This window comes from Mirounga leonina, unplaced genomic scaffold, assembly GCF_011800145.1.
Source record: "Mirounga leonina isolate KUSES-001 unplaced genomic scaffold, KU_Mleo_1.0 Mir_115, whole genome shotgun sequence".
Taxonomy (NCBI): domain Eukaryota; kingdom Metazoa; phylum Chordata; class Mammalia; order Carnivora; family Phocidae; genus Mirounga; species Mirounga leonina.
Genome location: NW_023270268.1, coordinates 75,886,829 through 75,911,982, shown reverse-complemented (window position 1 = coordinate 75,911,982; position 25,154 = coordinate 75,886,829). Strand labels below are relative to the sequence as shown.

At 38.4% G+C, this 25,154-nt stretch overlaps 1 protein-coding gene across 5 annotated transcripts; it reads left to right on the top strand.

Moving 5' to 3' along the window:
* The first annotated feature begins 523 nt into the window (after positions 1-523).
* TRA2B (transformer 2 beta homolog) lies at positions 524-20,415 on the top strand. Of its 5 annotated transcripts, XM_034999764.1 has the most exons (11): positions 639-895; positions 7,288-7,563; positions 7,978-8,047; positions 12,607-12,740; positions 13,789-13,951; positions 15,091-15,279; positions 15,918-16,033; positions 16,998-17,081; positions 18,200-18,259; positions 18,828-18,901; positions 19,392-20,415. In XM_034999764.1, the coding sequence occupies exons 5-11, from the start codon at positions 13,919-13,921 to the stop codon at positions 19,400-19,402; spliced, it is 567 nt and encodes a 188-aa protein (XP_034855655.1). In that variant the 5' UTR covers positions 639-895; positions 7,288-7,563; positions 7,978-8,047; positions 12,607-12,740; positions 13,789-13,918; the 3' UTR covers positions 19,403-20,415. The 5 variants fall into 5 exon arrangements, with proteins under 5 accessions (XP_034855653.1, XP_034855655.1, XP_034855657.1 ...); XM_034999766.1 differs by lacking the exon at positions 7,978-8,047; XM_034999762.1 differs by lacking the exons at positions 7,288-7,563; positions 7,978-8,047 and having other exon boundaries at positions 524-895.
* Positions 20,416-25,154: the final 4,739 nt, after the last annotated feature.

The following is a 25,154-nucleotide window of genomic DNA, read 5'->3' as shown; positions in this document are numbered from 1 at the left end:
AATCCACTATACATCCTGCTTTTGTTGGGTGATAAATGAATTAATCATCCCTCCTGTGACATCATTATAGTAGATACCTCTAGCACTTAAAATCATAGTTTATACATGTGTTTAATGGTTCTCCCTTACTAGACAGTGCACTTTTTCAGAATAGTGATTGCGTCTAATTTCAGCACATCAAGAACTGACGGAGTGCTTGGGCACTTAATAGGTGCTCAAATGAAGGTTATTCTCAGGAAGGAAGCATCCCCTATTGAATTTAAATAAACGCAAAGTAAAGCATGAGACCCAGTAGGGATATCTGCCCTCTCCAACCAAAAGGCGGCACAAAAAAGGGCAAAAATTAATAAAGAAGAAGAAAGGAATCAAGGATGTGAGAAAAGGGCATCTCCTCCCTCCCACCGCCAGGACGGTTTCCGTGGAAAGTTCAAAAAGAGATTCGGGTGTGGCCGGTGACATCACGGCACCCCGGGCGACCACCAACCACTAGAGCAGGCCATCCACCACACTTACTTTCCCGCCTCACTGAAACCCAGAGATGGTGGGTAGGGCCCCGCGAGCCGCGGGACTTACGTCACGTCCGGTTCCGGACGCGCCACAGCTAGAAAGGGAAGGCCGAGCGCGGAGGGGCGGAGCCAAGAAAGCGCGCGTTCGGAAAGGGGGAGGGGCTGGGTTAAGGAGCGCCTCGTCACGTCCGGCAGACTTAGAGCCCGTGCGGAGGCGGTGCAGAACGCTTCGGTATTCAGCGGCTCGGGAACCTGTGCGTTTTGTGAGGCTGCGGCGGAGCCTCCATATAGAAGGCGCAAGAGGTTGGCAGCTTCGACTGAAGCACGTCGAGCGGCGACAGCAGCTAGGAGTCATGAGCGACAGCGGCGAGCAGAACTACGGCGAGCGGGTACGTAGAGGTGGTGCAGGGGGCGGCTGTGTGGTTCCAGCTTGCATCTCTTCCCAGGCCCGTCGGCCTCGGACCTGGAGACAGGGACGATTTAGGCTCCGAAGTCTGAGGCTGGGAAGCATGGGAGTTGGGTTTAAAAAGCCCTTGCGGAGAGTGTCTTTAGGCGTTAAGTAGGCCACCGACGGGTTTATGTGGCCCCCTACCCGAGACGGCGGGTTTTTTTCCGTTAGAAGAGGGGGAAAGATAAAAAATGGCCGCTGCGTCCCCTTGGTGTTGGGGGAGGGGAGCGGTATCTTATTTCGCCGTTGCTCTCCTGCGAAGCCTCGCTGCCGCCATCTTGGGCTGGCGGGCCGGGCGCGCTGCCAGAGGCACAAAATGGCGGAGGAGCCGCGCGCCAAGGCGGGCCCGCGCCTCACCAGGCCGCGTGGGGGTGGAGAGAGAAAGGCAAGGTTCTCTGGGGGGTTTCGCCCGGCGTTTAGTTTAAGAAAGGATCGTTTTATGGACCCCAGAAAGACGGAATCTAGGGTATTCTGGGGGCCTCTTTTAGGGTGGGGGAAACGAATCCGAGGTAGACCAGTTCTGGGCCCGTTAGAGGGGGTTCGCGCGGGCTTTGTATTTGGCCTAAATGGAGTGCTTTTCTTCAATACCAAGAGTGCTTTCAAACGAAAAATCGTTACCAGAGCATCCAGTGGACTAGCTAGCCCCGAGGCCGCAGAGCTTTTCTTCTTTTATGGAGTGGGTATTTTTCACGGGATTGTGTACAAGAAACTGGCGGGCAATAGTTTATGGCGCCGTTATTTCCTTTGTTTTGAGGCATTCTAAGTCTGAGAACCACAGCTTCTGTTGGTGCCCTTTTACTCTGAGTCTCCACCTCCCAAATGTGGAGTTCGGTGGGGCTTAAATTACAGGAATACGACAGTTTCCGGGCTTAAACGTGATACAAAGCTTGTCAGAATCTTGCGCATTTTGGAAGTTACGGAGAATTTCTTTTTTTTTTTTTAAGATTTTATTTATTTATTTGAGAGAGCGAGAATGAGAGACAGAAGAGTCAGAGGGAGAAGCAGACTCCCTGCCGAGCAGGGAGCCCGATGCGGGACTCGATCCTGGGACTCCAGGATCATGACCTGAGCCGAAGGCAGCCGCTTAACCAACTGAGCCACCCAGGCGCCCACGGAGAATTTCTTAGGAGGTTAATAAAAAGCACCATAGAAATAGTTTTGGTTTTTCTTTCTTTTTTTTTTTTTTTAAGAAGGCGATTTTTTTAACTTTGGTAAGGAGTAAGTTGGGTTCTTTTACAGTTGACCTGTTAGGTTTTCCCTTTCTCCCGGTGTCATCCTAAGATCTCAGTAGCAGTCGTCAGGTAAATATTCAAATATATTAGCAAGCAAACTGCTATAAAACAGATTTGGGGCCCTTCGTTAGGAGGGCATTTAAAAAAAAACAAAACTTCCCTATCTTAGCTTCTGGAACGTTGTTGAACTAACTGTGTAACTGGAGCCAAATCTTATTTAGCCTGAAATAACCAGGCTTTACCTGTACAGAGGAATATTGGCTTTTTACGCTTTTCTCTAAGACGGTTGATGACACCGTCACCGGTGCGTCTACCATTATTTTTAAGCCCTTGCTTTCTTAAGGTAAGAAAGTTTCGATTGAGCTCACAGATTGTTAAAGCTGTGATTTCTGATTCTACCAGTTGACTATACTGTTGAAACTAGTCACTGGTGTTTGTACTGGAAAGCAAATGATAAATTTAAGTCTTCAGTTTTCTAAACAATTACTGAGTACTTCTTGCGCTACTGAGAGAATACAAAATGGCTGGTTTCTGAGTAGAAGAGCTCTCAGTTGAACGTACCTGAATAAGTTACTTGTAATGGTGTACTTGTGAAGACGAAAATTGTCCAAAAATAGGCGTATTTACATAAGAAACAATTGTTGAAAGTAGGTTCCTGGCTTGAGAGGCGTCATCCCAATTATTTGGCATTCTTGAATTGTTTTTTTTTTCCTAGTAGTGAAACATACATCCTAGTTTTTTCCCTATCTTGTTTATATAGGTTAGGTATTCACTAAATTCTTATGGAAGGAAAGTTATAAAATAATTTTAAGCTGCATGTTGGAAATTAATTTCTATCTTACATAAGAGTCCTGAATCCTGGAAGTGTTTCTAAACTTCGAGGTAGTGGAATACTTCCACGTTTATTTCGCATTTTGTTTTGTATGTAGATAGCTTTCCAATTGGTGTATTGGAACCTGAAGAGGTTAAATAGACCTAAAAAAAAAAAAAAAAAGGCACGTTGAGGTTCCTAAAGAACATCTGGCAAAACCCTAAAGCTTAATGGAACAGATAAGATACAATGCCATAAAAAGACTTAAGTGTACGTAACAGGTAGGTCTGATTGGCTAAAAACTTCCTTTCGAAAGTGCCTGAAAGCTGTGGAAAAAGTTGCATTCAGGGTAATAATCTTGGACATGCCTGGTATGAATAGCTTCTCTGGAACCTGAAAAATTACTGTGAATCCACTCTAGGCCCTCAAACACTTCAAACTATTAATGTAAATCATTAATAACAAGCCTAATCAGTACTGTTAATGTAATCACTTCTAATACAAATCTCCTCAGTTTGGCTGGAATCCCATCCCCCACTTAATTTAGCTGTCCAGAATCCAGACATTCCCGTACCTGCGGCCCCAGCATAGTTCTAGAAATATTTTTTACCTTACTTCTTTAGACTTTTGAAGTTCCTTTCCTAAACAGACTGGTTGAATGTGTGCAGTAGATTGTTCTCCGTTTGATCACCTTTATTGAGTGACTATATTGACACAAGTGTGGTTAAGTGTGTCCCTTATTTTCTTTTAAATGCATACTTAGGGTACTTTCTAGAATTTTTGTGGTTCACGTCACACTTTGAGTTACGGCAGAGTAGCTTTTACTTTTATTTGTGGGGTTTTTTCATGTGAAAGTTGATTTAAATTAAAATCTGTCTCTAGAGTTGACTTCCTTGATGTAGCCGAACCTGTGCAAATTATTTTTGATCTCCAAATTCAATTCTTTTCCAGTACTTTCCAAAAAATGCTTGCAAACATTTTTTGGGAAAGGGTTGACCGGCACCTTTGCAAAAAGTATTCTTAGCAGCTATGTCACAATTTGGATGAGTAAGAATGATAAAAGAGTAGCAAGTTAGGAGGTGCATAGTAATACTGGGGGATAATCTTTAAGGTCCACTAATGGTCACACTATTTAGAGTATGCAATGTTTGTGTGTTTGGTCTTGGCACTGGTTTAATGCTCTGCCTTCCTAATGATTGTAATTTCTTCAAGATTCTACAAATGCGTCTATACTTAGAGAATCCAGAAACTAAGGAAACACTGTTGTATGAACCAGATGGTTTGGATTTCTGTCCTGCTGTCAGGATTACAATACCAAGCAGTTTAAGAAAATTTTCTGGTAGAATATGGGCTATATAGTTTTTGTAGAAATAATGTTTGCAATGTAGATATATTATCTTTAGTCTTATTCTTTATGGAGATGAATAGCATCTGGATACCATCCCATCAAACTGCTTTTCAGATTTCTGCAGTTTTTCTCTTCTGCTTAATCTTGCATTGTCTTTCTGTATTCTTTGTTTTTAGCCCCTAACTCTGAATTCTGATTTTCAAAAACTGAAACATCTGAATCTATTTCTTTCTAAAGAATTACAGCCATTGCACCAATTCCTTTAATAAAGGATTGAATTTCCTCCAGTGGGAGGAAATAGTTTGCATTGTTTCACTGTGAGTCTGGTTAGGTATGAGTCTCTTGAAGAAACCAGGTTGAAGAATATTTTTCTTGGTTTTAACTGAGAATGTTTTAATGTTGTGGATGTCTGGAACTAGAAGGTGGCATTTTCAAACTGAAATTACAAGTGATTACAAGGTAAGTACTCTGGTTTTGTAAAAGATTAAAGAGGAATTCAGGTGGTGAGAGATGTTAATAGTATTTACTTTTCCCCCCTTTATCTCCAATAAAGGCCAAAACCTAAGTGGTAAATATTAACATTTTCATAGTTCACATTTTGCCTAAGAGGACAGAGCTACAATTGTATTTTTTGAGCCTTAGCATTCTGTGTTATGTTGATCAGTTTTCATTCCTAATTGTATTCTTTTTTTTAGAAGGGATGGTGATTGAAGTTTAGGAAATTTTAAGTGTTTTTATCCAACTTAGTTTTTTGAGGTGTGGGTTACATTGAATTTCAGGTATTGTCACTTAGTCTTGTTTTTAAGCAAGCCAAAAAAAGGTTTTTCACTATAGCAAATTGGACTTTTCAAATTCCCAAAATCTTTCTGAATTAGGTTGTGGAGGTTATTTTCAGATGCTGCTTTGATCAACATAGATTGCCCGATAGTGCAGCATGCGTGAGGCCCCTTTTCAGAGTCTGTATTATTGATGCAAGAGATGGGCTTACAACTGATTTAGGCAAGTCAGATGAGGGGGCGCCGCCCCACCTCCAGGGATTTTTCTCAGTCTTCTGAAGATTTTTCTCCACCCAACCTTCTGGTAGAGTTTGACTACAGAAAAATAAAATTAGTCTATTGATGTGACTATATTTCTAGCAGGATCAACAAATTTTTCTTTGCCCTGTTAACGATTTTTAAGATATTACCCTGTCAGCAACCTGCAGAGTTTGTATATGTTTTTAATGTTATTTGAATTCCAGCCGTAATACCTAGAATCGATTTTTAACAAAAATTGTGTTGATGATGGGAGAAGTTTCTGCTTATTTCTAAGTTGGATCTCTTAACATTAGCCCAGTAGTTGGTCATCTGGTTTTATTAAAGTGGCCACTTGAGCTTAGTAGTTGAGTTGAAATAAACCTAATATTTACATTATCTAGCAACATGTTTTGATCTTCGAATATAAAAGGAGGAAGATGGTTGGGAAGGGGTAATTTAAAAAAAGGGGGGCAGGAAGGCGTCCATATTGAAAAGTTCTGATACCTAGAGCTTTGGTCTCCATTCTAGTATCTAAGCCCTGTATCTGTGTTATCTTTAGGAGGCCATAAAGAGGAAACCTGCTTGGGCATTCTGATTCCACGATTACATTTGTGCTGCCAGCAAACATTTCCCATTACATTTTAGTGATGGATATTAAAAGAAAATCAATTAATTGACTCCCTTAAATAAAAAGCTATTTAAAATTTTTCCTGGATTAAACAGACAATAATTGACTTTTCAAAAAAAGACGACTGAAAATTGTGCTTTCTTAGGAAAGACATCACAACACTTTCCATGATAGCCATGGTTGTCTTTATACCCAGATAGATTTATAAGAACTTTTTTCTTTTTTCAAGAAACCTTTAATTAACCCCAGTCACCCCAAAAGAAAATAAAACTAGTAGAGAGGAAATTGTTGACAAATGAAAGATCATAAGGTGAAGTACAGGATAACAAGGAGAACAAGGATGTTTTGTGAGGACTATTTTGTTCAGGGTGTTCAACAGACACAATTATACTTCATTGATCAGTTAAGTGATGTTGAGTTTTTTAAATAATTTCAGGAGGTGAGCTATAATTTTCTACCAATATTGCCACCTTAAAAAGTAGGATTTCTCCTTTGGACTGCAGAAGATTTTAATACTTTGTTCATTGAGGGGGAATTTAAACACCACTGTTGAATTCAAGTTTGTTCTGCTTTCCTTCATAGCTACTTGGATATAGTAGTTGGTTGACAGTCTTTTTATGCTTTCAGTGCTAAATTTAGTAGTTGAACCAATCATATTCTAAAATGTCACTAGAGCAGCTTTCTCTAGGGGTGGGTTTTGAGCACTTTAGTCCAAATTTTCTGATTTCCCTGACATTGTCTTCTCAGAGCTCTTTAAATATGCAGTACAAAAATGTGTGACATTAAATACATTCCTTTACTGTGACGTTAAATACATTTCTTTACTTTATTATCTAGTCAAGTCACAAGTTGTAAGCCTCTCCAATCCTGAGCCTTGTCATCATTGTACAAATGAATTGTCCATGCTTTCCTTTCTTGCACTTTTGTATTAATGTGTCACTTTTTGACTAGAGATGTGCTTTTGACACTTGACATTTTCTATTGATGAATACAATAAGTAGAAGTGTGAAATGTAATTAAAGTTCTTAAATGTTAGATGAACAGCAAATGTTCAGTTGCGCACTTCGCATTCAGCTTAAGCATGATAAATCTATTTGAAGTAGACAATTGAGGTTGATTACCTTATATTTTAGAACCAACAGGAGGCTAGTTTCAGTTTTTTGAGCTGCATATTCTAGGGTTTTTGTTTTTTTTTTTTAAATCCAGAAAAAGGGATTTTTTTTTTCTAGTTTCAGTTTTGGCACTGGATTTTATCCTGGAGTTTTAAAATATCTTCATCCTGTTCTTTTTCTATTAAGGTTAATGTTGAAGAAGGAAAATGCGGAAGTCGTCCTTTGACAAGTTTTATAAATGAGTATTTGAAGCTCAGGAATAAGTGAAGCTGAAATTTGAAAAAATAAAAGAAAGAATGCATGCTAATTATCAGACCAGAAGTCCCACTTGTAGAATATTGAGCAATTTGTGTGAAGTGGGGAAGATGAAAGAAGTCAGAATTTGAAACGGAAGAATGAAGAAAAGAAATAAAAATGAAGTTAAGATAAGAAGTAATCTGGAATCAGAAAGCACTACGCTAAGTAATTACTAGTCTGTTTATGTGTCCCTGTATATTTTGCTAAACATGCATGCATTATTTGTTTAATAGAAGAAAATATATACAGGGCAAAGACGTGCCTTCCAGGGGAAACGTTTAAATTAGGTAATTCTAATTTTAACTTCTTAGTCAAATGATTGAAATGCAATTTAAAAAAATAATAATCCTTTGTAGTCAAATATGAGGCAGGAATGAGCTCTCTGGCATGGGTAACAGTTGGCTTCATGTTGTCCCTCTAGATTTTTTCATCTAACTCTGCTGGTCCTGGGGTATGAGTGAGTACCTCCAGAGTTGGAATTGGTGGTTTGTGCCACCTCCATGGACTCTTAAAATTCACTGATCCCTATCCTTCAGTACTGAGCAATGTATAATAGAATGTTTTCTATGTTTGTCATAGTTTTCCTAAAGAATGTCACCAGGATGGTTATAGAACCGAACCCTCAAAATTGAAGCAAACCAGTGAACAGGTTAGCCAGCTCCTTTTGGCATTTATGAAAATATTTTCTTTCCAGATGGCATAGTGGAAAGCTATGACCAATAGGCCCTACCTTTTAAGACGCAGGTTCTAAATTCACAAGGATGAGTCTTAATTCTTCGCTGTTTAATGCCTTTTCCAGCTGAAGGACTAGGATTACTGCTAAAAAAAAAAAAAGTTTACCTTAGAATGAGGTGGGTCACACAAGTGAACAGGATCTCTCTTAACTCAAAGCGGCAATAGTGTTAGGTGCTTTATTCAGTAAACAGCTTTATTCCCTTTTCTCATTTTCTGCTATTAACACTTAATTGTTAGAATGATGTGAGAGGTATAGATTATATTATAAAGTAGCTTTATTCTGGTTCCACACTCCCAGTACTTCCTGGAAAAAAAGAAACCTCAAAGTTCTATTATTTCCCCATCTGTGTGTTTTGTTTTAGTTAAATAAAAGAATCAAATGATCAGTGTAATGTTATTTTCAGTTGTATGGGACAAGTACACATGTCAGAATAATACCCAGTGGTAGCTAACCAAGAGTTGCCCTCTGTTGGGAAAGCCAAAGTTACCACTTCTCCTTCCTGAAATGAAGACAACCTAAAAAACTTTCTCTGAGAGTTATTAGATCTTCCAGCTCTTGGAAAAAGTGACTTAAATGACATTTCTAGAAGGATCTGTTTTCTGGGGTTTTAGGGCCAATGTGAGATCTGTGCTTTTTGTAATTATTTCTGTGTTTTCAAGGAGAAGAAAATTATTCCCATTTATAGTAGTTTCCAGCTTTTGCTTTGTCCCAATTATTGGTTTGTAAAAATTTTTTGCCATGTATAAACTAATAACATTAAGTTAATGTTAATTTTGCATTCCGAATTACTTACAGATTAGGCAGAGAGATATGAATGGATATTCTATTTCTCTTCAAGTCCATGGATTCTTTTATCAGGAGACCTGAAAGGTCCGTGGGGTCCAAAAGAGGAAAGATCTATTAAGCCTCTAAGTGGAAGGAAAGCAGTTTGGAATTTGATTATATGGTCTAAGCTGGATAGATGTATGGTGAAACTAAACACTGATGCTGGTGGACCATCCCATCCATTCAAGGTTCCCCCCACTATCACCCGTTGGCCAAAGTATCTTTGAGTCTTGACCGTGCTTTCTCCTCTCACCCCCACTCTGGCTATTGGGTAGGTAAGAGGGAGATAGGCCTCTGCAGGGGAGCAGAGAAAATGAGAGAAACAAGGTTCCAAGACAATGCTTTTGCCAAGAAAAATCAATAGGCAGGAAGCATAAAACTCTGAAATTGAATAAAGCAATGATACTTAGCATCATAAATATGTATGGTACTTCTAAGAAATGTAGAAGACCAACTCCAGAGTTATTAAAATGAGCTCTAGTTTAGGGACCTGTATTCTTAAATGCTGTGTAGGTTTACTCCATACCTGTTTAAGAGCCACTGTTCAAAATCTAATTTACTGCATCTAGTTTCTAAAATAATACAGAAGAAACCTAGTGATTTGATGGTTCCAGATGGTTTCCACTTCCTTTATCTCTCAAAATGTTTTTCTAAGATGGTGCCTTTCTCGGAATAGGGGGAGATGAAGGTTATTTTGTTGAAAGCCTTGAGTTTTTTTCTGACCTGCTCCTTTGAAGTTGTATATTGTTATATGACTAAGATCAATCTATAAAAACTTGATTCCCTGGGCAAAAATTCAGGGAATTTCTTGGTTTTGTACTAACTTTAAGTTCATGATCCTTTTCGTTGAAGTATTGAAGGTCCAGAGTAGTGGGGGGTTTTTTGGTAGGGTTTTAATGCCTTGACACACAATTTTTAGCCCTAAGAATGGACTTGAGTTTTCTTTATGTGGAGAATTTCCCAGCTGGTTGTGTAGATTTGCCCATGGATTAAGGTTTAAGTTAACTTTGTTTTTAGATTTGGCTAATAATTTTAGGTATCATTTCTTCTGGACAGGCTAAATTTCCTTGAATATATATTTTCAAACAAGCTGAGGGCCAACATAACTACAAAAAGGGGGTTAACTTCTTTAAGAAACATCCCTGACAAGAAAGGTAGGAGGAGGTGGAGGCATTGTTTAGGTGTTAGCCTAGCCAAATGTCAGTATAAAAGGGAAAATCTTTGCATTCTAGCTGGTGTTTCCTCTATTCCTGGCCTAGGAAGTGATTGCTCACAAAATATATATGCATATAGCCAGTTAGTCTTAAGAGGCTGAGAGGAAAGTCTTAGAATTTCATAGACGCTGTATCTTTGACCCTTGATCTGCTAGGCTAAAAGTACAATCTCTTACCATTGGGCAGACAGGTAGAGTAGGTTAGGATAAGGTTTTTCTGTTTAATGAAGCAAGAGGCTTAAAAGGAGATCTTGGCTTTCTACCATTTCTTCCTTTATATTCCAATTCCTAGGCTGACTGATGTTAACTACAACTACTTTATTGGTAATCTTTTTATTATGAGTTACTGTGAGCATATTCAGCTCTCCTTTCCAGAGTAAATTGTTTTCTTTGGTTTCCATTAAAAGCTATAATCATTCCATGAAGTAATCTTTTCTAACATTGGAATAAACGAAGGCAGTTAACTTTTGGGGTCCCTTTTTCTATTTTCTCTTCTAGGTTAGCTTTTGCCTGTGGTAAAGATGCCGGAAACTGCACCCCACCCCCATTTTGTGAGAACTACTTTGTCCAAGGAGAGGAGGGAGGTGGATTGTGCTTTTAAATGTCTGTGTGCAGAATATTTGCCAGAGAATGCCAAGAGATTGTTATTTGGGGTCCCCAAAGCTGTAGTACACCCTTTAACCATTCCTTGTTAAAGGTAGCTGTTCTCACTAATGAGTATCTTTTTCTTTGAACCTTTTTACAGTCAACCCATGGGGGTGATGGAGAGAGGGGGCTGTCACATTTCATGTCCCTTCACACTGTGTTTTATAATGACTGAAATCTTACTGGGAAGTTTCTAGAGTTCTTTCAGGCCTAGAGACCAGAACTTATTTTACTGATTGAGTTACTCTTTTCTTTACTGTCCTAAACTTCAAACTTGTTTCTTCTATATTGCATATAAATTTTTGCCCTGAGCATCATAGAAATGATCTTCCAGATTTTCTCCCATCAAGCTGTAGATCACAGAACATAATCTAAAAAGGCTATAGCTATAATTTAAAATCCTATTCTATCCTTTCAAGAATGGCCAGAATATTCTGAAAGTTTACCACACAGGGAGGTCTCCAGTGGTACTTTTATCCAGTAGCTTCAACATTGAGTCTTACTCCTACAGTAAGTACAGACTTACTGTACTGTTTTGGTTCTTTTTGGGTCTGGCCATTTCTGCTCTATCTTGGGTGGAAAGACTCACTAGACTTTATGCCTTTTAATTTGCCTTAAGTTGGAGCCTAAAGTACGGTTGTCTTGCTTGATGATAACACCTTTGCTATTAGACTGAGTGGGTTTGTTCTCTTAATCCGTTGTTTCTGTTTTGGTGCCTTGGCAGGACATTTCCTTGGTTCCATTACTTTATATGTATGTCTTTTCTGCTTATGAGTTGACTTATGTTTTGACTCACTGGTGAGCCAGTTACCCTGTTTCCCCATTCTTTTGCTGGTTTCTTTAGAGATTTTCCTTACTGTGCCACTTACCTACCAGGTAGTCTAGTTTTGATTGGGAAAGCCATGGCTGTATAGTATATACCTAGACTTTGGTTTTTACATGCAATTCTGAACTCCCTACCTTCATGGACCTTGATAGGAGCCCCTGATTTAATCTGTTCTGGTTTTAATAGGTCCTTTATGTAACTTACCTAGCTACTTATTCCTAGATCCCCATCAGTTTGCCCTGGTTCATCTCCATTTAGCCCAGAAAGCTGTAGATCTCTGGCACTCTCTTTGCTCTTCTGCACAGTTCACTGCCTTTCTGCTGTGGTTCCATCTGGTTGCTTTGAGATTTTTAGGGGCTTCCCACCATGGTTAGATGGAATAGGGTTTAGTGTCCTTCAGGCTGGTCCTTGCTTTCCACTAGGTTTCTGCCTTTTGCTAGGACTTGAAACAGATTGTCCTTGCCTCTTTTCCCCACTTAAAAATAAATAAAACTTGAGAAGTTAAGGTCTTACTGGGAAAAAAAAAAAAGGCATTTTAAAAGTAAGTTTTATGACTTTCATAGGGTTTTGTTTTATTGATGGCAACTTGATTGAAATAGAGGTATAAGGTATAGGTGTCATAGTTAATAAGATTCTTTCTCACCCTAGTCTTTATGGAGTAACAATCCCAAAACACAGTCCTTGGACAGTTCCCTTAACTGCTTGGCTTTGGCACCCCTTTCTGAAGAGAGTGGGGTCAGTTAACTCTTAACCCTGCTCCAGAAAAGGTGGAAGTTCAAGTTAATTGGCTTATGTCAGTTGGAGCAATGTAAATATACCAGGTATATTCAGTTCCTGCCCTTACCTATGTTTTCTTATCTTGGAAGGGGATTGCTTTCCCTCACCATTTATCTCACAGCAGCTTATTTGTTTTTAAAGTTGCCCAGAAAGTATACAAATTAAACTTTTGACATCTACGTGTAGGAATCCCGTTCTGCTTCCAGAAGTGGAAGTGCTCATGGATCTGGGAAATCTGCAAGGCATACCCCAGCAAGGTCTCGCTCCAAGGAAGATTCCAGGCGTTCCAGATCAAAGTCCAGGTCCAGATCTGAATCTAGGTAAGAAAGACTGTCTTGGGATTTTCTTCTGTTACTCTTAGCTCTGAAATTGGTGTGTGCTTTGTAAATTAGGAAGATAGAGAGGGTTAGATCATTTGTTGGCTTATTTAATATTGGTACTAGCAATGTACTTAATCATAAGTTCTGGGACAGAAGACTAAGTGGTTAAGAGCCTGGGCTTTTGGCGTTAGGGTTCAAATCTTACCTCTATTTTTTCTGACTTGGGCAGATTACTTAACCTTTTTCCACCTTAGCTTCCTTATCTTTAAAAGGCGAGTTAGTACTAGTTCTTCAGAATTGTGAGGATTCGCTATGAGTTTAAGTATAACAAATGGACTGCAGAACATTGGCTTTCATAACTGCAATTCTTGATAAATAGGTGTAGTGTCTAATATTATATACATGTGTGTATAAAACAAAAATAATACCATAACACAGCGCACTTTTTTTTTTTTTTTTTTTTTATGTTGGTCTAGAGTAGGCTATACGTCCTTGGTTTGCCCAGGACAGCCCCAGTTTATGCCTATTATCAGGCATAATTAACAGCACCTCTTTTCTCTCTTACAATGTGTCCTGTCTGGTTTAGATGACACTTCATATCACTCTAGTTAAGAGCGATTGATTGGTTTTAAAACACTGCTGGACAAAACTATGGTGATGGTGATTTTATCTTAAGTGAATGGTGGGCATAATGGGAGAGGCCGAAAAAATAGAGGGTGTTATACTGAGGGAAAGGGGGGCACAAATCAAGCTAGTAGGAAGTGCTGCATGTTTTAATGATTACCAAATTTTTTAGTGTGTTAATTGATCTTCAGTATGTTAATTTTGATCTCCTTTATCTTAAGAAATGGAAGAGAGCTGATAGTGGTTTGGAGCTCTTTCTAGCAGAGTTGAGATGACTGTAGATACAGAAGAAAAACCTCAATTTAATGTTAATATATGTCTGAATTGTGTTCCGTCTTTTGGATTTTAACTCTAGATTATTAGAAGAATTAAAAGCTGTATCAATCAGTTATTTAGTCATAACCCTGAAGCTTTTGTCTTACAGGTCTAGATCCAGAAGAAGTTCTCGAAGGCATTACACAAGATCAAGATCTCGGTCCCGCTCCCATAGACGATCCCGTAGCAGGTCTTACAGTCGAGATTATCGAAGACGGCATAGCCACAGTCATTCTCCCATGTCTACTCGCAGGCGTCATGTTGGGAATCGGGTAAGATGAAAAAATTGCTAAAGCAATACGTCTCTCTTCTGTTTTGAAATTAGAACTGATTACATTTGACAGACTTCTGGCAGTGAACACACAAGTTCTTTAGAGACTTTTTAGTGTTTTGAGGTTAGTCTATTTAAAAGTATTTCTTATGTTGTAAATGGTCTACATTTGAGCTATCAGTCATATGTAAGCAAAATACTGTGGCAGTGGTGTAGCTCAGCTCATCAAATAAAAAATCCCCATTGTGCATTACTATCTATATGTGCCATATTAATGTTACTGAAGTTTTCTGGGTTAGCTTTAATACTCTTTTTAGAATGCTTCTTGGTTTTTCCATTTAATTTTAAGCACGTTTATTTCGGGTATTAGGGCTTATCTTCCCTGAAAGAGTTATTCCCTCTGGCTTATAGAGATAATGCTACTCTCATTATTCTTACGCCTAGAATAAATTCCTAGGAGGTGAATCCCTTGGGCAAATTGCTCTCCAGTCTCCCCCCACAAAAATGCCAGTTTTGGTCTTCACTAGTATGAGTCCCTATTTCCCCCTCCCTACACACACACACACACTTAATTCTGAGGTTGAAATGCTCTTCACAGGATTTTCTTTGGGAGGGGGTGCAGAGGGTAAGAGAATCTTTTTTTTTTTTTTAAGATTTTATTTATTTATTTGACAGAGATACAGCGAGAGAGGGAACACAAGCAGGGGGAGTGGGAGAGGGAGAAGCAGGCTTCCTGTGGAGCAGGGATACCGATGCAGGGCTTGATCCCAGGACCCCCTAGGATCATGACCTGAGCCGAAGGCAGATGCTTAATGACTGAGCCACCTGGGCGCTCCATGGGGGAGAGAGAAGCAGGCTCCATGGCCAGCGTTGGAGCCAGATGTTGGGCTTGATCTCAACCCTGACATGATGACCTGAGTCAAAATCAAGAGTCCGATGCTTAACTGATTGAAGCACCCCAGGCACCCCTTTTCTGCCCATTAATGCTTGCAGCTATTGCCATAACACTGATTTTAAATTTTAATTTTTCATTTAAATCTGCTTTATTGTTAGTGACATTTTGGGTAATTTTTATGCATTTTTTCTTAACTTTGGTTTATGATAAATTTTAAGGTTTAAAATTGATTTTTCCATTTCTAGGCAAATCCTGATCCCAACTGCTGTCTTGGAGTATTTGGATTGAGCTTGTACACTACAGAAAGAGATCTAAGAGAAGTATTCTCTAAATATGGCCCCATTGCTGATGTGTCTATTGTATATGACCAGCAGTCTAGACGTTCAAGAGGATTTGCCTTTGTATATTTTGAAAATGTAGATGATGCCAAGGAAGTAAGTAAAAGTCTACCTGTATCTTTTTTTTTTTTTAAGATTTTATTTATTTGACAGAGACACAGCGAGAGAGGGAACACAAGCAGGGGGAGTGGGAGAGAGAGAAGCAGGCTCCTCGCTGAGCAGGAAGCCCGATGCAGGGCTCGATCCCAGGACCCTGGGATCATGACCTGAGCCGAAGGCAGACGCTTAACGACTGAGCCACCCAGGCGCCCTCCTTGTTTTGTTTTTTGTGTTTTGTTTTTTTTTTTAAGATTTTATTTGAGAGCGAGAAAGCACATGAGGGGGTAGGGTCAGAGGCAGAAGCAGACTCCCCGCTGAGCAGGGAGCCCCATGCAGGACTCGATCCCGGGACTCCAGGATCATGACGTGAGACAAAGGCAGTTGCTCAACCAACTGAGCTACCCAGGCGCACCCCCCCCCCTTTTTTTTTTAACCTGGATCTTTTTAAAATAGTCCTATTGTTGACTCCCAAGTACAGATGAACATAAGGATAAGGACAATTTTCGCTTTTATATTGTAAATAAGATATATTTATAGTTACTTACAAATATTTGTAAATATTTACAAAAGTATTTATACTGGATATTTGTGGCCTTGTCCCAGGTGTATATAATAACTTAATGTATCTTTCCAAGGCAAAAGAGCGTGCCAATGGAATGGAGCTTGATGGACGTAGGATCAGAGTTGATTTCTCTATAACAAAAAGACCACATACCCCAACACCAGGAATTTACATGGGAAGACCTACCTAGTAAGTTTACTTTTAAGATAAAGATTGATGGCTGAGTGCATTTTCTCTAAGAACTACCATGTACCCGGGGAAAATTTTCGACATTTCATCCAGTCCTGCCACAGTACAAATCATTCTTCCTGTTTTATTTTTTTAACTGGGTAAGACTATTCAAAAGAATATATTCAATGGAAATCTTGTATTTGTGCTGCACGTTGGTAGATGACATCCCACCATATCCTACAGAAAGGCCATATATCTGGCTTTGCTTGGTAATTAATTAATATTCTTGCTTAGACCATTTTTATCGTAATGGAATCTTAACCGTTCTAGGTAAAAGTCAAGTTTATAACAAATTCTACTCCTGTGCGTTTAGTTTTTGTTAAGCAGAGTGGAAAACAGTTTTCACATTGAACTATATGATAGGATACTTCTTTTCCTTTGTCATCATTCTCACCAGTGTTTCTATATTGGTCAAAAGCTCTGTGTTGAAGTTTTGTTTTTTTGTTGTTTTTAATTTAAATATTCCCACTCCTGAAACCACATTCTTGCAAATATTTTATTTTCCTTTAGGAAAATACATTTATGTACATTGTTACAGGGAGCAGAGAAAAAGGACAGTGTTTATCCCATATCAGTGAATTCTTAAATAGGAATAATAATCCTTTTCCGGGTAACTTTTCTTTTAGAAAAGGCCTGTCTATGAATTAATAATTAGGGGGTTGTTAGTAGATACTATTTTTGCTCAATATAAGAGAGTAGAGAGATTATACTTGGAGCAGTTGCCCAGTCATGTCCTTAGCTCAGCTGTGGCTCCCAGGACCCAAATGAGTCATGCTGCTGTGCTATTGTCTGAACAGCTTTAAACAATAACAGTTGTATGTAGGAAGATAGGGAAGGAAGGCCACGTGGTATTTTATGAAGATACTCTATGAAGATGTATTTCACTGGATGAAATATATTTATGAAGATATATTATTCATAGTGGCAGCTCACGCCGTCGGGATTACTATGACAGAGGATATGATCGAGGCTATGATGATCGAGACTACTACAGCAGATCATACAGGTAAGTTAACCATAGTAGATTTAAGTTGCCAAAAATTTGAAGGGAAGTACCAGTCTCTTCTCCTGAATCCTAATTTAAGGCACGGACCTTAACACTAAACTTTAGTGTTTAATAAAATCTTTTTTATACTAAGAAACGTAGGGCTAGAGTTAAAACTAAAGATTTTTAGGTTGTGTCTAGTCAGTTTAACTTAATACGTGTATTTTTTTAAAAAGTCAAGTTGTAAACCAACTGAAATCCCTGGTTTTGAACATGGCAGTGGAACCAAAATTACCACATACTTCAGTTTTTTCACTCCTTTGTGCTTGTTCTTAAGTTCCATAAGCTGCATTTTTCAAGTCATTGCTTTATAAAGCATTTTTGGTGTCTAATGTATGATGCTCTCTAGATAGGGAAAACTAAGTCTTGGAAGAGTCCAAAGAAATATTTGTTGAAGGGCAATAATTTGGTATAAGAATGGCTAAAGGTTTTTTTATTACCAAAAAATTGAACCTTTTTGGGGGTGATTAATAGGGAAATAACTGTCATGCTGAGAAACACTTTGGAAGATAAAATGAAGTAAAATCTTTATTTTACCTGCAGCGGGTAATTTAGACCCTGTCTTGCTTATGAAAATGTAAATTGTATGATTAATCCTTGGTGCCTTATTGAGGTGTGGTTGTCTTTTTTTTTTTTTTTTTTTTTTTTTTTTTTGTACACTGTTTTGAATGTTTAAAGAAGTTGATTGTCAACTACCGACTGTGGAAGCGAGTCCTTAAGCTTGCTTTTGACACTATGGTCCAGCATTTTATCCCCAACAAAAACCTTTTTTGAAAGAACATTTGTGTGTTAATTGGCACTCTTAGGGATTAATCTGTGGAGGCTGGGAAGATTAAACATTCAGGTTTTAATTCAGTTGAGCATTTACTTTAGAAGTGTAATTTGTTCTGTTACTCATTTTAGCCACCAGAGAGAGCTCTATGCCATTTTGTAAAAAGGGTGACAAAAGTTAGGGCTTTAATCACTTTACTTAAAAAAATGACCTTTCATTTCTCCGTGGGAGTTTTAATTATACTGCATAAATATTGTTTTTAAAACTTCTAAAAAAATGAATGTGTGTTGCTTTTCTGCCTTCACAGAGGAGGAGGTGGAGGAGGAGGAGGATGGAGAGCTGCTCAAGACAGGGATCAGATTTACAGGTATGGCAGGAGAGGATTTTAAATGTACATGGTACACAGTAGAATGGCTTACCTAAAGACACTTGGTTACTAATATTTTGGGGGTTATTAAAAGTTGGATCACACAAATTGGATTGCATGAAATTCATAAAATACTGCAACTGAAACCAGTAATAGTGTATACATGGCTTCGTTTGTGTGTTTACAGAAATGAATTGGGCTTATACTAGGTAATTACTCAATGGCCCCATTTTGTACCTTAATCGATGATAGTGTAAATTAAGGTCAGTGATAAGCATCCATAATACTCTTAGTCTTTATTCCTTACTGCTATTTTCTGGTACTATTGCATTTTTGTTAGCTTTTAACGAGCATCTTAGTAAGCAAGTGAATATTCAAGTCAGTCTTAGAAAACTGCTTTGAAGCACTAGTAAAATTTGTTTTGGGTGTTCGTGAAGGTGTGCTTGGGATTAGTGGTTTTATTATCTAAAACAGACTTTGGAAATACCATGACTATTGCAATCCTTATATATCATTTAGTCTAACTTCAATCTATGGAGTCTTAGACGATCTTGGCATTTGTTTACAGAAGGCGGTCACCTTCTCCTTACTATAGTCGTGGAGGATACAGATCACGTTCTAGATCTCGATCATACTCACCTCGTAAGTTTCTAACTTGATACGATTTTATATATTATAATAGTATGGCTTGAAGTTACCAAACTACAGTAGATAGTGGGTTAATTCAAGTAGTTTTATCTATATTATAATCCACCCACCCACCCTTGGTTTTTGTATGTACCGTTCAAGGAAGTATATGAAAATCCTTGGAATCTTATTGCTAATTAAAATAGTAAATGTATAATACATTCTGGTTACCATTTGTACCTTTCTTTTCAGGAGGGCTTGCAGTTTATGTACAGCCTGGAAACATTTGGGTGACTTTAAAACCTTAGCTCCTGGGGGTTGAGTTATACTTCCCAGCTATTTCTTTTGTTCAGTGTTGGTTCTTTGATTCCTAGGGGAACCCTTTTTATAGGAGAGAATCTGGTGCATAGAATTTTCTAATGGTAGAATAAAAAGTCTGAACATTAAAAAGTATACTTGATAAATATGCTTCAATACTGAGAGACTGATTATTATTTCTTCCTAGGTCGCTATTAAAGCATGAAGTTGAACACTTTCTGAAACCTACCCTAGAGTTGGGATATTGTTTGTGGACAATATTTTTTATTGTCTCCTGTTTAAAAAGTGAACAGTGCCTAGTGAAGTTAGGTGACTTTTACACCTTTTATGATGACTACTTTTGGTGGAGTTGAAATGCTGTTTTCATTCTGCATTTGTGTAGTTCGGTGCTTTGTTCAAAGTTAAGTGTTTTCAGAAAAGTATGTTTTGCATGTATTTTTTTACAGTCTAAATTTTGACTGCTGAGAAGTTTCTATTGTACAAAACTTCATTTAAAAGGTTTTTCTACTGAATCCAGGGTATTCTGAAGATCGAAGCCTGTGTGTAAAATGCTACCAAATGGTAAAAAGCAACAATAAAGTTTGGTTTTTACTTTTCTTTCTAACATCAATGCTTAGCAAAACTGTTCAGATTAGGTTGTGTCAGTAGTAAATTTCAAGACAAAAATACCCATTTTCCTCCAATCCATGAAACATAGTATACTTAATATACCTGCAACTAAGTGTTAAAAATTATGCTCTGTAACCCTGTACTGCTAGTACTAGAACTAAAGAACTTTCAATACAGCCAATGCTTAATGCTTATATAAATGTGGATTTGTCAGCCTTTATGTAATCTGTATCATATAAAGCAGGAGATAAGAAAAGAGGTACACGATGTATGCCTTTTAAAAGGCTATTTCTTAAAGCTGTTACAAGGGGATAATGGTATTTCAACTAGTTATCAGCAAGTGACAATACATTCCACCACAAATGTACTCTTGTTCTTCTAGCTTTTAGACTATGGAAAAAATTAAGTGCTTCAGAGTTCGGGAAAAGAGAAAGGGAACACTACACCTGTGTTGTGGATGAACTGAAGACTTTGCCTGTTCATTTTTTAAATATTATTTTCAGGTCCTTTGCTTACCAAAGGAAGCCCAATTTCACTCAAATGTTTTGAGAACTGTGTTTAAATAAATGCAAATGAAAAGAGTAAAAGGCTGGTACAACTCAGTTGACATAGAAGATTTTGTTTTAACCTTGTTACTTATAATTGGAGGGTTTTTTAAAGTAGTTTTTAGTCCCTTGTACAGTATCCCTTAGGCTGAAATGTATTCTTTTTGCCTTTTTTTTTTTAATAGATAAATTGTACATTCCTGGAAAATACATTTAAGAGGGGAGTTAGGTACTTGAGTGATTGTCTTCATTTGGATGATGTTAGTTATATTAAATAAGTCTAGTCTCCACACTTGCCCAGAGGGTGGCCAATTCAGTGGAAAATGCAATAGACAGGTAATTTATCAAAATCATTTAGTATGTCCCAGGTATCTGTAAAACAGTTCATTTAGTCTGTAGCAGCCACGAGATGTAACTTACCTTAAGTTAAAACAACTATTAAATGGTAATCCATATGTGGGCAGATGTCCATCCACAGTCTGTACTTTCATTCATGATGCCATTCTGCCATACTCTAGATAACAAGATGAATAAAAAAAAGCGGGGGTCATGGGGTGCCTGGCTGGCTCCGTTGGTAGAACATGCAACTCTTGATCTCAGGGTAGTGAGTTGAAGCCCCATGTTGGGTGTGGAGCCTACTTGAAATATATATATATATTTCATAGGTAATATTTGCAGGCCTTAATTTGTCCCACTGGGTGGTATCTCTCATACTTTGGAAACTGTCAAATGGATTTTAAAATTCTGCATGTTTGTGTTTCTGAATAGCACCTGGAACTAACTTTGTTTCAAATTTATTGTCAGCCAGTTTGAGAGGAAGACTTGGCCCCTCAGATGGTTGTAGAATATGGTCCAGAAGGGGCTGGATTATAATTTTGTAGTGCTAAGAGTGTACCTGAAGAAACATACCACTTACAGGCTGTCTTGCTAGGGGAAAGGGTAGACCAGCACCAAAGCAGTGGGTGTGAGAACTGTGGGCATCCAGTGCAGGTCTCACTGAATGAGGTCCCCTACACAAATACCTAACCTCTTACTGCATTACAGTATATGGAGTAAGAAATAGATTTCCCAGCCCTCTAATTGGCCTCAGGTCTAGAGCAACTTCAGAAAGCAACCATGCCTAATTGATGCATCCCAGAAGGTGTTGGCTTGCAATTAATTCATGTAAGCCACCCATTATCCTGCCAATAAAGTGGGTTTTTTTAAAGCTAGCGATCAGTTGGGCTTTTGGATCTGGAAGCATTTTGACTTCTAAATTGCTACCAGGAGTGTATTACAGGCAGCAGACCTTGAAGAAAATTTAGAATTTACCGGGTTTGATGGGTGGAGACTCCTTTCCTATTCTGGGAGAGGAAACAAGTAGTCTAGTCTGTTCATGTGCCTCTGATGGTGGTCATCTGGTGAGTCCCTTGGGTTAACTGTTGGCATACACCAATTTAAAGAGACAATGTCAGAACCATAGGAGAGCCATTGGATAACTTAGGGATTGGATAAATTAAATCTTGAAATTCTTGCCTCAAGGCAAAAGAACCCAGGTTTTTAAATGCCAGTACTAACAATACATTGTTTACCACTACAGGCCTGAGATGATTGAAACCAAATGCAAGGTTGATTTGGAGGACTGCTGAGTTAAAATAGTTAAAATTCATAATCTTACTAGGGTCTTGTGAAAGCACACATTATTCAGGAAATGTCAGATCCCAACAATTGGCGTAAGTTTTTGTTTCTTGTTCTTTTTTGGAGGCCTTTGAGAACCCTAAGCCCTCCTAAATGGTCTTTAGTTGCTTCCCTTGCATAAGGAAAGTATGCCTCAGGATAAAACAATTCTCAACCCTCATTTCCTGCTAATCAGTATTTCAACTTGCAAAGGCTCAAGGGGAGAAATTATGAATTAGACTGGGAACAAAAGTTTCATCCAGAAGGTGAAATTTATTTACATTATCAAAATTAGGTAAATTTTACAGGGAAGGATTTATTGATGAGTGCACACCCACAGTTTTGCTTCAGACAACAGACAGATCTTGATTATATAACAAAAAAAAACTGGATCTTGTGAACATAGGCCTGACACAATAGAGAATTCATAAGACATTGAACTTGAAGAAGAGGCCAGAAACCCCAAATAAGAACCACCTGTGCATATGAACTTTACCAGTTTTGCCAAGGGGTTGTGCAATCATTTGTGCACTTAACTATGTACAGTAGAAAAAAAATACCCAAACTTAACCAGAAATATTAGATACTGGCTTACAGTTAAACTAGTTCATGGGAACCAGGGACAGACACTATTGTGACCGAAAAAAAGTTAAAACGGGCTTGGAACGAGGGGATGAAGAGGATTCTGTTTGAAATTCATTTTGTGGTAAGTCCGGGGGAACTCCAAATCATCCTGGGGGGAGGGGGGGAGGTTCTCTTCCCCCTCCCCCCTGCAATCCTGTGCACGTTTTAACTAGTGTCCCCAACTAGGAGGATCCTCTAACCTTGGGATAAAGGCCAAAGGGAAGCCATTTAGGACTTAATAAAAGTCATCCTGTCCCTGAGGATTACAGGGTGGTAGTGGTGGCTCTGGCAAATCTTAGAGAATGCATACATTTTCCATTCACTTAACTCAGTTTTGCCAGTGTGTAGACCGGTGGACATTTTAAGTGGTCATTTTAAACATGGGTGCTAATTCAGATGAATTTTCCTCATTGGGACAAATAGGGCACTTAGTCCTTAAAATCTAAAAAGGTTTTTTCACCATTCTGGTCAATATCAGAAGCAATATGCATTTGTGTGGGAAGAAGAGCAGTTCACCTTTACATCTTAAAAATTTTTGAATTCCCAAAGGTAGGCAAACTACACACACTGTACTAAATCTGGCTGGTTTGTTTCCAGTTTTTACAGCTAATCACCATTCACTTAATGTATATGACTGCCTTCACATTATAATGGCAGCATTGAGTGGTTGGGACAGATCATTTGACCCAGAAAACTGCAAATTGCTGACCTCTTAACAGGAAAATCTCTGCTTGCTGATTTTAAGTCCACAGGTAACTCATCCACCTCCCCATCCTACCTGAGCCTGATTTACAGGTGGCTCTCTACCTTCTGTGCTTCAGCCAGAATCAGACTGTTAAAGACCCATTCAGAAGACCCTGATGATTAACAGCAGTTTTCCCAGTGAGAACTAAGAGTACTGTGTACCTCCACTGTCTTGGTCTAAAATTTAGATAAACTATCTCCTAGACAGTGTCTTGTGACCTTTAATATATGGCTAAGTAGGATAGGAGGGTTTTTTTAATTTGATTATTCACTTAGGCTAAACGTTAACCACTTTGAAGAGCCTATCTTGCCAGTAATAACCAGCCCTGAGCTCCAGTGTGAAATAATACTTGGAATTAATGCACTAGGTAGTTACATTGAGCTCCATTGTGAAGGGGACAGTAGTTTTCATTGCAAATAGAATGCTGGAATTGGATTTCTTGACATGCTAATATCTGCCACACAGCTTGGGTTTATTCAGGGTTCTTCAGAAAATGGAAAGTGTGTGTGTTAGACACTTTTAAATATAAACTATATAATTCACTTTACATTCTCACTACCATATCTTAAACATGCCTTTAAAAATACTTTAGAAAACATCCATTTGAGAATTCTTAAGTCTTTAAAATTTTTAGACTCATTACCAGAAATTAATCTGTAAATTTCTATTCCCCCATTCTTAAGTTCTAAAATGGACTTCAGTCCTAAAGTTGTATGAACATTTACCCTTCTCCCGGCAAATAATGAAAATGCCTAAACCCTTAGTCTTAACCACAGTTAAGTATAATCATCCTAGAAGCATTTCAAATTCGATAGGTAAAACCACCACTGAAGTTTTAGAAAAATGGGTTACCTGGTATGAAGAGTCCTGCCTTTTTGTGCCTCTTAAAATTTAATTCAGTGCATCCAAGGACAAGTAACACTGGGAATAGAGCATGACTATCTTCCATTATCCATTTCATTCATTACTCTGATACTCCCCACTATGATGTGATGATAGAATTACACCATAAATTTTGGCATTTAATAGGAAAACCATTGTTAGAATGAGTATTGAGCTCTAAGCGGTGAAGACATGCCATCTGTTTTAACCCTACATTAGTTTAACATTACATATTCAACTTTTATAAATAACTTCGTCAGGGAAGACTACATTAGTATGACATTTGAGAGAAAAGAGGTGAAAGCCATATGTAAATCTGGGGAAAAGACTGATGGACTTAAGTTCCTTGGTTTGTTCAAATCTAAGGCACACCAGGGAGGCCAATGTGAGTAAAAAAGATTAAGTGGGTAAGTAAAGAGCCATATCAATTTGTGATTTTTGTAGACACTAAGGAAAATTTGGGTTTTACGATGGCATGAAGAACCATTGGCGGTGTTGGGCAGAAGAGTGAGCTGGTAACAAAAGCTCAACTCTGGAGTGCCAATGTGTAATAGAATGAGGTCTTCATCCGTTGGAAAAGGTACATAAGAGGTGATTTTGTTATAATGTAGAAGATCTGTTGGATGCATTTGGAGTGCTATGACATCCCAGTAGAGAGGCCCTGGCTAGGCTTGGGTCAGATGACAGTAATACTCCTGGGTTTATGATCATGTTTACAAAGTGTTTTGTAAGCCGTAAGACCAGCATATAAATGTAAGACTTTTGAAAACCATACATATGAAGGTTGAGTGGTCACTCAGAATTTAGTAGACCAGTCTCTTCGACTGATGCACTCTCTGAAACATTTCTTGTTTCCATAATTAAAACCTTATACTTGCCAACCTTTTCA